This window comes from Propithecus coquereli, unplaced genomic scaffold (genome assembly GCF_000956105.1).
Source record: "Propithecus coquereli isolate 6110/MARCELLA unplaced genomic scaffold, Pcoq_1.0 Scaffold239, whole genome shotgun sequence".
NCBI lineage: Eukaryota > Metazoa > Chordata > Mammalia > Primates > Indriidae > Propithecus > Propithecus coquereli.
This window is the reverse complement of record NW_012147941.1, coordinates 3,186,673-3,200,984: the sequence shown is the minus strand read 5'-3', so window position 1 is coordinate 3,200,984 and position 14,312 is coordinate 3,186,673. Positions and strand designations below refer to the sequence as shown.

Here is a 14,312-nt window from a genome sequence, read left to right as displayed (position 1 = left end):
TCAACAAATGTTAAAATTTCTATTTCCTCACTACACAGAGGAGGCCATTTTTTGGACTTGCCACCTGGTGTCCTGAGTCCTTCCAGAGTTTGTTTCAGGATCTGAGCTCAGGATGTTCTCACTTTTCCTGCTTGGAACTGAGAGACCTCAGATCTTTGTTCAAACTGGGAAAGACTGGCAGGGCCCTTTCAGAGGCATTTCACGGGTAGAGAAACCAAGGCCCAGAGAAATAAAGGGCCTTGCCAAGGCTGTGCAGGCAATTGGCAGCACAGATGGGCTTCCCAATGCCAATTCCCAGGGAGCCCATCACCCTCAATTCTTTCTTGCTGGAGCCCCTTTAACTCCTCTGGAGGCTCCTGCCCCCTGTTTGAGATGCCCCTGTAGCTTCCCCTCTCAAGTCCACAGCACAGACTCATCTTCTAGGTATTAAAAAGTCTGGCCCTTTTTGCTAACAAAATGTTTACCTTCTGTTCAGTTTAAAGCTTCACCTGCTTTACTCCGGAATAACTGTGGGGAGAGGGAGGTTGTGATCAGCTTCTTCGTTATTTCTGCACCTTGCTGTCCCCGTGCTGCTTCCCCAGGGCTGGTGCCATAGAGGAGGAAGGAACAAGAGTAGAAAAGATTTTCCTCCTCTGCTGGGGTTGCAATTGGGCATTGCTGCCTCTGGGTACTACAGGTACCCAAATGCTGATTCTGTCCCCATGGGGTGCTACTTCCCAGGAAAACCCCCTACCAGGGACCTCGCCCTGCATTCCCAGGCAGGTGGTGGCACTCTCTGTCTGATCCCTGTGACCGCCACCCCTCAGCTCTGCAGCTCCATTTACCGCCCCTGGGAGGAAACCACCTTGGGCAGGGGCCTTTTCAGAAGACTCACAGCCACCTTCCTTCCTAAGGTCCCACTTGCCCTGCACCAAAACAGTTACCATTCCCCACCATCAGGGCAGGGGCAGTCTGCTCCCAGAGCAACTGATTCTGATCCTTAGAACAAACTTCAAGGTAGGCATGTTCATTCCCCACTCCCCCACTTCACAGATGGGTGAACTGAGGCAAGCAGACCTGGCTGGTATTAGAATCCAAAGGACCCCAAAGCCCTTTTCTTTCTTCCACATCAAGGATCCTCTTGGCCAGAGAGTTCACCAGTCTCAAAGTCATTGCCGTCATCCCCAACAAATATTTATTGAGTACTTAGTGTTCGTGAGACAGATCAGGTAATCTGTGCAGACTGGAGGCTCAGGGCTGGGCAAAGGGCAGGAGCAGATGGGAGGAAGGATTGCTCAGCCAAGGTCTGTCCCTGCCCAGGCCAATGAGTCCATAAAGTAAATCTGGAAGAAAAAAAATCACCAGGTCATCTGCAACCCAGGGATCAAGTGACAGGAGGTGGAGGTACCATCAATCAAGGCTGAAACCAATGGTTCTCAAACTTTGCTGCAAATGGAATCACCTGGGGATCTTTAAAAATTACTGATGTCTGGCCCCCACCCGCAGACATTCTGATCTGACTGGTATGGGGAGCGAGCTGGGCTTCGGATTTTTAAATGTGTAGCAGAGCTGCAGGAGGGAGGGGTGTGGGGAGGCGGTTTGACAGGAGCAGGTGGTGGTGACACAGCCTCCGGGAGCCTGCTGTGCAGGCAGCTCAGAGTAGGCACTTGGGAAGCACGACTTAGAGGACAGTGGGAGGGAAAGGCAGGAGGGAGGGAGGGAATGGGAGGGAAAATGAACACCAAACCCAGGCAATGTGGTGAGTTTGGGTCCATCCTCTGTCATGAACTTTCTGTGTGACCTTGGAAAAATTGCTTCCCCTCTTCCGCCTTAGTTTTTTCATCTGGAAAAGCAGGAGATTGAATTTGTGGATGGCTAAAGATCCTTCTGGCTCTGGGGTTCTAGGAGACCCAGGCTGGACCCCCCTAGTGTGAGATAAGCCTGGAAGGAGTACCCGATCTCCAGATCTGTAAACAAAGCTGTTCTCCCTGAGTCTGGGCGGAGGGCAGGCTCAGATGTTCACAGGTGGCCCTGGCCCCGCCCCGGGCTCCCTGGCCACTGTGCTCATGTTTCCAGATGGAATTTGTGGCTGTGGAAATTTCCTCTCAGCCCCTCTAGCTCAGCCTAGGGAACGTGACTGTCCTTCCAGCTTCCAAATGGAAGTTTCCACTCTCCCCCGACAGCTGGTGGCAGATGCAGAGCCATGGAGCTGGAGACAGAGATCATGGCAATGAGGGAGGGGACAGGGGACAACTTGTGGTTACAGGCAACACAGGGGCAGGCAGGGGTCCAGGCATTTTCCTTCTAAGTATTTATTGAGCACTTCACCTATTGTGTGCGGGGGGCCCTATGCCAGATGCCAGGGACACAGGTACGAATAGGATAGACCCCGTCTCCGCCCTCCTGAAGCGTATCTTCTAATAGGGGAAGAATCTATATAGATACTGCGAATAAAAGCAAAGCAGGATAAGGAAATGGGGAGTGATGCCGGGGGGCGGGGGGGGCAGGGAACTCAGAGAGCGGGTGATCAGGGAAGGCGGTGCTGCTGACAAGGTAACATTGTGCCACTCCCAGGGGAGCAGCAGGTACCAGGCCCTGGCCAGCATGCTGAGTCCAAGATGGCATAGGGGGAGGTGATGAGATCTCAAAGCCAGCTGGGGTCCTGGGGCCTTCCGGCCAGGATGAGGACTTTGGATTTTATGTTTGGTGCTACGGATTTTATGTTGGTGCTATAAATATTAATATTTATCCTAATATCAGGCACAGGCTTCTTCTCAAAGACTTGGTCCAGTTTCATGAGACTTGCATAAGTGCATGTATTTTACCGGGGCGAATGCATACACGAGAATTAACTCATGGTGCAAACGCTATGCAGTTGCGTCACTTAGAGGCATTTGTGGTTTACAGTGCGTGGGCCTGACTCATGCTCCCCATGCTCCCACCTTTGCTGGAAGGGGAGAGCATGGCCAGCAGGGAAGTGCCAACCCAGAGTGCTTAGAGCCAAGAGCAACACTCTTCGCTTTCACTGCACCGGGTCCATGGCTGTGATTTCTCCCTGCACGCTGTCGGCAAGTCCAGGGTACATGGTAATACCCTGGCAATACCATGTTGCCATACAGGTCCCTTCAGATGCCAACATCACACTTCGGGACTGAGTTGTCCAAGCCCTGGGAGGAGGACTGGAGGAGATGCCTGGACACCTGGCCCTCTCCTGGCCACCAGAAACTCAGGGTCCTTCTCCTGCCAGTCACTTGTCAGCTATGGTAGTGAAGCTGAAGCCTCTTTTTGTCAGGATCTTCATGGCGTAGTTTCTCATGCCACAGTCCAAGCACCCCTGGTGGTATGAACAGAGGCACACGGGGAGACCACCATCCCGCTCAGCACACGTAGTGGGTACTGAAGGTTCCAAACCTGACCTGGGACATCTTCTGTCTGTTGGGGCAGATTTCTGCAGAGCTTTGGTAAGGAGAACACGTCTTCCTCAGAGCAACATGGAGCTTGTGCAGAGGGTAGGATGCTGGATGTTTCTCCATGTCAGCCAGTTCCATTGGGTGCTTCGGGGTCAGAATGCTGGTATTGCTCTGAGCTGTCACCCACATATTTGTCCCATGTTTACCACGACCCTCTGGGGCATCATTCCCACTAAGGCCAGCTTTGCAAATGCCAGAGCCATTGTCAATGATGAGTGCAGCAGTTTCTTCTTCCAGTCTGACGTAGCTGAGGCGGCAAACGCACTGGACAGAGGCCTGGAGTGGAGGATCTGGCTTTAGGGCATCACTCTGGCAGCCATGGGGAACACCCTGCAGAGAGCAAGAAGGAAGGAGCGGGGCTGGTGCAGGGACCACTGTCAAGATCCCAGCTGTTGATGGTGGGGCCCAGGCAGGGGCATCTCAGAGGAAGAGGTGACAGGATCTGGGAGGGGGGATGGAATCCAAGCATCTGCCTGGCGTGTCCTTCCACTGTCAGATCATTTAGCTCTCCCCATTCTGCAGGACACATGCATGGAACCCCATAGCTATCATTCCTTCTTTCACACATGCATTGACAAGTATTTATGGAGTGCCACGGCAAATCTGACCAGGACCCACACTGCTCCCCACCCACGGGTGGCTCCCCAGCGCCTACAGAATCAAGTCCAGATTCCTTGTCCTGTGACCTCATATCTCTCTGCCCCCTCCGTCTGCAGTCCAGCCACACCCACGTGCTGCCATCTCACCTCTCTCAGCCCTCCTCATGCTGCTGCCTTTGTCTGAAACACCCACTGCTGCTTTTTTGTTTTAACCTGCTCAACTTCTGCTTCTTCTCTGGGACTCAACTCAGGTGTCAACTCCTCCAGGAAGCCCTCCCTGGCTGATTCCCACCATCCTGGTCTGACTTGGTTGCCCTTCTCTGTACTTTGATGGGTCCCTCTGATTACCCTACCAGACCCATCACACTGTGACATCTGTTAATTGCCTGTCTGCCTCCTGGGCTGTGTGTCTTGTTGTCCTATATTCCCGGCACTCAGCACGGAGAAATCTCGGAGAGTGGGATGAATGAATGAAGGGTGCCAGGCCCTCGTTAGGTGCCTGGACTACAGAGATGAAAAAGAGACACTGTACCTGTCCAAAGCAAGGAGAAAGGGGAAATCAGGAAATGGTTTGTCAAACAATGACAAAGAGGGGTGTAGGGAAAGGGGGGAATGAGGTTTTCCAGGGGGTCAGTGAGTGCAGTAGGGTTTCTGGAGTCAGAAAGCCCTGGGTTCAAATCCAGCACAGCTGCTTTTATCAGCTATGTGACTGAGCCTGCTTTCTTAACTCTCCTCTTCCTCAGAGACAGAATGCAGCAGTGTTTGGCTCATAGAAAACACTGGAGAAATATGTTGACCATTTTGATTTGCTAACATAGTGGGTGGGTGATGAAGGCTGTGGGAACAGACATGCCACAGTCAACCCTGTCACCTGTTCATACATCAAACTCCACCACCCTTGGGATCAAATGAAAATTCAATAGCCCAGAAGTCAGGTTTGGCTTCTTTTTTTTTTTTTTTTGAGACAGAGTCTCACTGTGTTGCCCGGGCTAGAGTGCCGTGGCATCATCCTAGTTCACAGCAACCTCAAACTCCTGGGCTCAAGCGATCCTCCCGCCTCAGCCTCCTGAGTAGCTGGGACTATAGGCATGCGCCACCATGCCCGGCTAATTTTTTCTGTATATTTTTAGTTGTCCGATTAATTTCTTTCTATTTTTAGTAGAGACGGGGTCTCGCTCTTGCTCAGGCTGGTCTTGAACTCCTAAGCTCAAACAATCCGCCCGCCTCGGCCTCCCAAAGTGCTAGGATTACAGGCGTGAGCCACCGTGCCTGGCCAGGTTTGGCTTCTTGATTACACTGGAGTGCAAACTCCTCGAGTGCGAGAACCTTTGTCTGTTTTTGTTGCTGCTAAATTCTCAGCACCTAGGATAGTACCTGGTACATAGTAGGTCCTCAATGAATGAGTACATGACTGAATTCTGATTTCGCTAACCCAGTGCATATGGGTAACCCCCTTCTCTCCTTCCTTAGACCCAGATTCTTCCTCCAAAACCATTATAACTTCATTAGCTATGACTTCATTTAGCAGCAAGAAATGAAAAGCCACAAAACAGTGGCTTAATCAAGTAAAAGAATTAATTTTCATCCTACAATAAGAACCTGGTGGGGCATAGGCAGTCCAAGACTGGTATGTCAGCTCAATGATGTCCTGGAGGTCCCAGGCTCTAACAATCTTATCTTTCCACTGCTCTAGCCATCTTATCATGTGACTCTTACCCTCATGATCACAAGATGGCTGCTGTACTTCTAGGTATCACATCCCCATTCCAGGCAGGAAAAAGGAGGATGGGAAAGTGGCAAAAGGTGGATGGAGGGGCCAGACAAGTCGGTACCTAAAAACACCTTTCAGGCTTCTGTTATAAGGAAGGAGAGAACAGTGGGAGGGTGGCCAGCAAGGTCTGCCGTGATGGCCAGTGGAACCACGGCTTCTCCACCCCGTCCCTCACACCCGTTCCTTCTCCAGCCTTCTTTATTTTAGTAGATGGCACCTCCCTTCTCCTGGCTCCCCACATGAAAAGCCCAGGAGGCCTCCCTCTCCCCACAGTCCACATCCAGGCCACCAGCCCTTCTTAGCTCCACCGTGACCTAGATCCTGAATCTGACCACAACCCTCCTTCCTGCTGTCCGGGCCACCCTCATCTCTCTCCCTCCTGCACTTCAGCTCCCTTATCCTCCATTCTCCTCGCAGAGGCTGAAGGATCCTTTCCACACAAAATCTGGTCGCATCACTCCCGCCTCAAAGTTCTCAGAGGCTCGGCATCACACACAGACTGTAGCGCAAACCCTCGCGCCAGCCCCAGGCTGTGAGCTGGACCCTGACCACCCCCTTGCACGGGACACCCCAGCTCGCTTCATCCAGCCTCTCGGGCCTCGTTTATGCTCCAGCCTCACACCTGCTGGTTCCTGTCTTTGGGCCTTTGCACTAGTGGTCCCCTCTGCCAGGAACGCTGCTCCTGCCTGCCTCCTCTGTGGCGGCCCCTCACCCCTGCCACAGCCACTGTGTGTCACATCTTCTCCACAGCACTCGCCACAATCTCTTTACCGTCTGTCTCCTCCCCGAGAACGCACGCGCGGGGGCACGGCCCTTGTCTGCCTTGAAAATCGCTGTATCCCCAGGGCCCAACGCTGTGCCTGGCAAGAATGAGGGCTCAGTGTGCATTTGTTCAGTGAATGAATGAATGGAGGGTCTTGTTCTGGGTGATCTCCTGGGGAACCTTCTAGCTCTTGGACATCTAAAGAGAAAGGAGAGGAAGGAGATTGGGGGTAAGGAACACGATACAGGAGATATGTCAGAAACTGGAACCAACGTCCCAACCCTCTTCCCTGACCGCCAGGAGATCCTGCTGGTGGGAGCATCTCTGAGGGCAGAGTCAGAGACCATTTAGGAAAAACAGGAAGGAGGAGGTGAGCACAGGCACTGCTACGCTGAGCCCACTGAGTTCAGGCCAGACGGGGACCTGACCGTCTGGGAAATGGCATTGACAGAGCAGCCTGCTGGCTCTGCCTAACCTCTCTGAACCTCAGTTTCCTCATCTATAAAGTGGAATAAGAACAGTATTTACTTGACGAGGTTGTTTTAAGGATTGACAAAACAGATTATGTAAAATGCTTACACAACATGTGACAAATAGAAAGAACTCAAAAAACCTTAGTCATAAACGAGAAAGAAGAGACAGGAAAGAGTGAGAAAATACAAAGCCAGGTGACACAGATGCAGCCGGCCTGGTCCCCTGGGGGGAGCCCAGTCAGGCATGCTGCGAGTTTGGACCTCCCAGAAAAGAGACAAAAATTTAAGGTATCCAAACTTCAGCATCCTCTTCCCAAAATGGATTTTGATTCTTCTGGTCCAACCCTTTCATTTTGCAAATGTTTTGAGTCCCAGAAAGGACAAAGACACCCAGAGTCGGCAGCAGAGTCAAACGCAGAGAGCAGGCCCATCAGGGAGAGGACGCTCGGGGGTGGGTGCGGTGGGTGCACACCTTGTTCTCCCCAGTCTGGGGCAAGGGTCTGCCTCCCTGTCCCTCAGCTGCAACGAGGGGAAATGGCAGGCTGAGAAGACCTGTGAAGCCAGCAGGAGAACCTGGGGTGGGGATAGTGGGGGAGCTGCGGTCAGCCCCTGGGGAGGGTAGGCACTTCCCTGAACCCAACATTGAGTACCCAGCCAGCCTGTGGGTACCCACAGTTTACAGATGCAGGTGTGGGCACCCAGGGCACCTGGGGAGCCAAGAGAGCCAGAATGTGACTCTAAAAATCTCTGCCTTGCTTCTGACTGGGAACTGAAAGGCCTGTATTTGAGACCATCACTAACTGACTGTGACCTTGGACCAGGTCTTTCTCTGTGGCCTCAAGTTCCTCCTCTACTTAAGGAGGGTAGGCTGGGCGCGGTGGCTCACGCCTGTAATCCTAGCTCTCTGGGAGGACAAGGCAGGTGGATCACTCAAGGTCAGGAGTTCGAGACCAGCCTGAGCAAGAGCGGGACCCCCGTCTCTACTAAAAACAGAAAGAAATGATCTGGACAACTAAAAATATATATATGAAAAATTAGCCAGGCATGGTGGCGTATGCCTGTAGTCCCAGCTACTCGGGAGGCTGAGGCAGGAGGATCGCTTGAGCCCAGGAGTTTGAGTTTGCTGTGAGCTAGGCTGATGCCACGGCACTCTAGCCCGGGCAACAGAGCAAGACTCTGTCTCAAAATAAATAAAAAATAAAAAAAGGAGGGTAGATGCCACCACCACTGAGCGCCCTTCCAGCTGGAGCTGACATTCTTGGGATTCTGAACGCCTCCCAGGCTAAGTCAGAAGGAAGGCCTGCGGCTTGCCCCGAGGTCTCTCATCCACGCTTTGTGGCCCGTGGCCCAGGCATAGGGCTGCCCTGGCTGGGAGAGCCCCTCGAACTTGCCCCAGCCCCAGGCTGTTTGGTACCTTGCTGGCCTCCAGCCAAGAGTGAAGCCCATCTGTCCACCCTTCTAGCCTGGGAGCCTGGGCCTCAGCTCATGCCATTCCCTGGGGCCAACTCCACTCCACAGTTTGGGGAAGTAAAGCCAAACAACGTAATCAAGCCTCTCAATTCCTCCAAACCTTCGAGGCTTTGGGAAGCCCAAAGGTCAGTATTTAGGCCAGTGCTTCTCAAGCTAAATTTTTAAACAATTTTAATCTGCTGATAACTTATACTTTTGTAAAATTTAAGAAAAATGTACTAGATAGTGGTAATAGTTACACAATATTGTGAATGTACTTAATGGCACAACATTATACACTTAAAAGGGTTAAAGCAGTACATTTATATTATGTATATTTTACCACAATAATTTTTTAAATAGAAAAAACGAAATGAAAAGAAGATGCAAAATTCTAGCCTAACTTCATCTTAATAGTATTCAGCAGACCTTGTATTATTGCTATAAAGTTTCCAAATGCTTACTTTCAGTTTCTGTACTTACCTTGTTGTAGACCAGTAACAGTCTGTGGACTGGCAGCGGCCCCTGGCCTATGCTTTGATAGTCCTGGTTCCAGCTGCCCAGACGAGACTTTCCAGGAAGCACAAGGCTCCTCGACTCCCCCAGCACTACTTCTGGATGCCAGGCTGGCCAACCCCAGGCAGCCCACGCCAGGCTGGTCTGACCATGGCTGACCCTCCTTCCATACCAGTTCGTCTCCCAGGGCCTTCTTGATGTATGAAATGTTTGATTTCAAAATAAAAATGTAGTTTATTATATTTCAAACAAGAAGCACTACAATTAACCAAGGGTGCGCTTAAACTATCGAGACCGTTTTGCCATCTTAACAGTAGTTTGTTTATGCCAGCAGCGAAGACACCTGGAGAGCGAGTGGCAATGAAATCCTGAAAGGTGTTTTCCACAGCTTGTTGAGAATTGACTAGTTTTCCTTGCAAGCAGTGGTCCAAAACCTGGAAGAAACGGTGGTCAGCTGGTGCAAGGTCTGGTGAATATGGTGGATGACAAGAGTTTCCAAATCTAGCCTCTGTAGTTTGAGCAGCGTTGTTTGTGTGATATGTGGTCTTGCAAGAGGATTGGCCTGTTTCTATTGACCAATCTCAGCTGCTTAATCACAAGCATCCTCATCATTTCTTCTAGCTGGTTGCAGTAGCCATCCATTGTAATCGATTGACCAGGTTTCATGAAGCCGTAGGAAATAACACCGGCGCTGGATCACTAAACAGATACCATTAGCTTTTTTGATGAATATTTGGTTTTGGGCTGTTTCGGCACTTCATCTTTATCTAACCACTGTACTGAACGCTGGCAATTGTCAAAAAGTATCCAGTTTTCATAACAGGTAACAATACGGTGTAGAAATGGTTCACCTTTAACTTGTGACAACAAAGAAAGGCAAGCTTCGAGACGATTTCTCTTCTGACACTCATTTAATTCAGGCAGAACCCCTCCATCCAGCTTCTTTACCATGTCCATTTGTTTTGAATGGTCCAATATTGTTGGAATAGTAACATTCGACCTTGCTGCTAATTCACACATAGGTTGAGATGGATGTCCTTCCACTACAGCTTTCAGCTCATCATTATCCACCTTGGTCTCAGGTCGCCCACATGGCTCATTTTCAAGATTAAAATCACCAGAACAGAACTTCTCAAACCATCGACATACTATGCGTTCATTAGCCACATCCTTCTCAAACACTTGGTTGATATTATGAGCTGTCTGCGATGCATTGGTTCCACGACGAAACTCATATTCAAAAATAACATGACTTTTTGACTTATCCATGGTTTCACAAAAATTGCTCTAAAAAAAATTTGAAAGATAATCACAAGCCAAACCATGTGTTTGAAAGAATGAGGATGTACTTTCACAATAAAAAATAAAACAAGAAGTGTCAAAGTGAAATGTCAGAGATAGCAACTGTCAAACTTAGTGCATAAGGAAATCGGACATTTCATACTTAATAACCTAATAACATTGTTAACAAAGCATCCCTGTCAGTGGCCAGGAGAATGGTGGTGCCACTTATAGTCACAGAGAGTCACAGGCTGGGGAAGCACAGGGTAGAGGTATGACTTCTTTGCTTCTAATCCCTACACCAAACGTGGCCCAAGCATCATCTCCTACAGGAAGTCACCCTGGCCCGCATCCGGACTGAGAAGCACCTACCTGTCTGTGTCCCACATCAAGCACAGGTCTCCTGTGTTTGTACCGAATGGTTGACATGGTAAATTAGGAATTGGGGCCTTCCCTGGCAGGACGGGAGAGAGGGGATGTAATATGTGCCTTGGTTCTGGGTGGTGGCTGGATTTCAGGCCCTGAGTCCCCTCGGTGGGGTGCCCCCGTGTAGGGTGCAGTCTGCGCACTGTGATGGTTGGTGCTTCAGGCCCATTTCTGCTGGACTGGGGGGACTGGAGAGTGCCAACTGTGTTTGGGATGTTGCCTCCTGCGTAGAGTGGCCTCTGCTGAGCTGAGCAACTGAAAACAACTGTGGGCTTTAAAAAAATCTAGACACTTAGGCTCCAATTTTAGAAATCTTACCTCCAAAGGTCTGATGAGTGTCTTATGTCTCCACGTTTTGAAAAAGTGCCATGTGACCCTGATGCCCAGCCGGAATGTCTGAGGACTGTGCTTGCAAAGGTCCAGCATCTCTGGAAGGAGACACAAGGGAGGACAGCCAGGGACCAGGGGGAGGGAGATTCGCTTTTTATTACATGTCCTTTTGTACTGATTGGACTTTTGACCTAAAAAATGTTAGGCTGACGGGGCTGACGGCCAGACAGAGTTGCTGTCAGGGGCTGTGTCAGGGACGGAAAACGCTAGGCCCCCAGAGGGGCAGGGCCGTCGGGTTAAAGACAGAGGCAAGGAGGGGAGAGGAATGGAGGGCTGTAGAGCACAAGTCCCGCCTCAAGGGGGCAGCAGCTGCCTGGAGCTTGCTGATGGCGTCTGGGTGGGACTGTGAGCCCAGGATTGCCAGAGCTTGCGGTTTTTCAAGATAAGCCTGAAATCAGATTTTCACGTGGAATTGTCAACAAATTCAACAATTTAAAACACAGCACGGGCCAAACATAACATGTCTGCAGACACATGTTGGCTGCAGCGCCCAGTTTGCGTGTTCAGATCTGGGAGGATTCCAACAAGGATTAGGCACCTTGGAGGCTGCAAAGGTAGGACAGAACCATCATTTGCTTCTAGAAAATTGGGGTGATGGGGTTCGCACAGGATGAGGACAAAGCAGGTGCCCCGAGGTGGACTGCGGGAGTCACCTACCCACTCATAATTAATTAATCCAGCACATAGTCACCTCCCACCATGAGCCGGGCTCAGGGCTGGAGATCCAGTGGCAGGCAGAGTCCCAGTTCTTGGGGACCCTACGTTCCAGCTAGAGAGACACGCTTGAAAAATAGTTGCATAATAATTAATGACTTACATTTGTAATACACCAGGAGCTGCAGTATATACCCTGGGGGTTAAAAGTTTGGGTTTGATTCCTGACTCGCCACTTGCTGTCACTTCGGGCAAATCTCCTAATCTATGTCTCAATTGTCTCCTTCCTCACCTGTGAAATGAGCAAGATAACATCATAGGCTCGTTCTGGGGATTCATTGAGATGATTACTAGCTGCCACTATTAAGGAGAGAGCAAGTAAGGGGAACCTAGACTTAGCATGAGGAGACTCCACCAAACCCCCATCCCAGTGAATACTGGGGCTTTTCGCCAGCGAGGGGGGCAGGAGGCCACAGGGGTTGGAAGCCCCAGGCCCAGAAGCTGCCTGCACCAGCAGCAGCTCAATCACCCCTCTCACCCACCATTCTGCTGAGATGGCTGCGATGGGACACCTGGCTCATTTCTTGCCTGTTTCTTCTTTCCTTGGATCCAATTTCAGCAGCCCACTTGTCATTTGGTGCCCAAGGACAGGGTACTCCTCTTGGCCATGCTGGGATAAGGCTAGGCCTTTCCAAGCTATGAGCCAGAGTCCCTCCACTGAGGCTGCTGCATTTTGGAGTTCATCAAACCCTACAACTAAGTTTTAAAAATCTAGATGCATGTAGAAAACAAGTCAGAAAAACTTTCCTGTGCCCCTAAGTGCAGAATACCAGCTTCTGCTGGCAGAGGCCTCAGGCACAGGGACACTTTGGACCTTCTGTTTCACCTGAGAAAAGGAGGCGGCAAGAGTGAAGAGACTTGGCTCACTAGCAACGTGTCTGGGGCCTGGGAGTTCAGCTCAGTTGGGGAATACTCCGTGTTCACGACATGGTCCCTGATCTCGGGCGGTCTGCACTCTAACCAGGTAGAGGATCAGAGTCTTGGATCTGGAAAGGAACTTCCAGGGCACCTAATCCAACCTCCATCCAGAGGCGCCTCTATAAGAAGCCTGGCCTTCGTGTTCTATATCCCTAAATGATTCACGTTTAACGGTGATTCAAACTGGATTAGCAGTAAGGCAGCCAAACTGTCATTTGGGTGCACGGGTTTACCTGGAGAGCTCCAACACTGCTGGAAACCAAAACTCTTTTACAGAGTGGGCGGGAACACCTTTATAAAGTACTGGTAGGTGGGGCATGAGCGCTCTCTCCCAGGCATGTCCAAATAACGAGATGGTCACAAATTGCCTTTTTAAGGAGGTGGCACTGGCTGAATTTAGGGATTTCACTTGCTGGCTGAGTCTGTGTGTTGGTCTGGGGCAGAAGGGAATTGTTCAGGGCAACAGAGGGACACTGAGCCACCAGAGCAGTCCGCTTTCCTGTGCAGGGACTGGAGTGAGACTGCCTGGGTTAGAGTCCCTTACTAGCTCATTGGGACGGTGGGCAAGTTACATAACCTTCCTCAGCCTGTTTCTCTGGACGGTGGAGATGATGTGCACAGCAACGCCTGGATGTAAGTGCTCGATCAACAGTGGCACCACCGCTTTCCCAGCCAACCGTGGAGTCCTTACTTTCTCCTCCGCCAGTTTCCCATGTTCAGCAGCACATGCCCCAGTTCCTCGGCGCAGTGTCAGCTACGTGGATTGCTCCAGGGCCGCCTCGCCCCCCACCCCACCCCTGCCGCCAGGGCTCTCCCGCCTCACCCCTGTGCTGCTCCAACAGCCCCCACTGTGGTCACCAGTCAACTCATCCCACCTCCACTTTCTCTTCCTTAAAATGACTATTTACTGACTATTGCCATCCCTATGCTGGAAAACCTTCAAAAAGCCTCTACCACTTAGGATAAAGGAAGGGGCAGGGGACCTTCCTGGAGAGCCTGCCACAGGCCATTAACTATGGCAGGTTCTCTGTGCACGTCACAATCACGGGCTAAGTGTTTAATAAGAGCTTTAGCTGGGGGTTTGATTTGGGTCCGTCTGACTTCTAAGGACTAGCTCAAGTCCTTTCTCCTCCACTAAACTTCCCAGATCACGAAAGCCCTCTGTGGTTACTCCTTTCACCAAAGCACTAGAACATACCTGGTTAGTACAAGCACATGGTCTACATCATTCTCAGCTAAGTGTTCCACAACTTTCCTCCCCCTTCACGTATAAGCACATGATATGCTGGACGCTCACTTTATCTTCTTTTCATCCCTAGCACATGGCCCAACGTGAAGCACACTTAAATGTTGACCTAAGAGCCTCCTTCGCAGCTTTTTTTTTTTTTTTTTTTTGGAGACAGGCTTTTACTGTCACCTGGGCTGGAGTGCAGTGGCATCATCATAGTTCACAGCGACCTTAAGCTCCTGGGCTCAAGTGAAACTCCCACCTCAGCCTACTAGCTGGGACTTTAAGCGTGCGCCAGCATGCCCAGCTAATTTTTCTATTTTTTTGTAGAGACA

At 50.7% G+C, this 14,312-nt stretch overlaps 1 protein-coding gene across 1 annotated transcript in view; it reads right to left on the bottom strand.

The window, feature by feature from the left end:
- Nucleotides 1–967: 967 nt before the first annotated feature.
- The window catches only part of STMN1 (stathmin 1), a 21,673-nt gene continuing 8,328 nt past the window's right edge, over nt 968–14,312 (bottom strand). Inside the window, exon 5 of the mRNA XM_012645948.1 lies at nt 968–1,322. Coding sequence (XP_012501402.1) covers nt 1,275–1,322 — 48 coding nt within the window. The 3' untranslated portion in view covers nt 968–1,274. The remainder of the gene's footprint in view (nt 1,323–14,312) is intronic.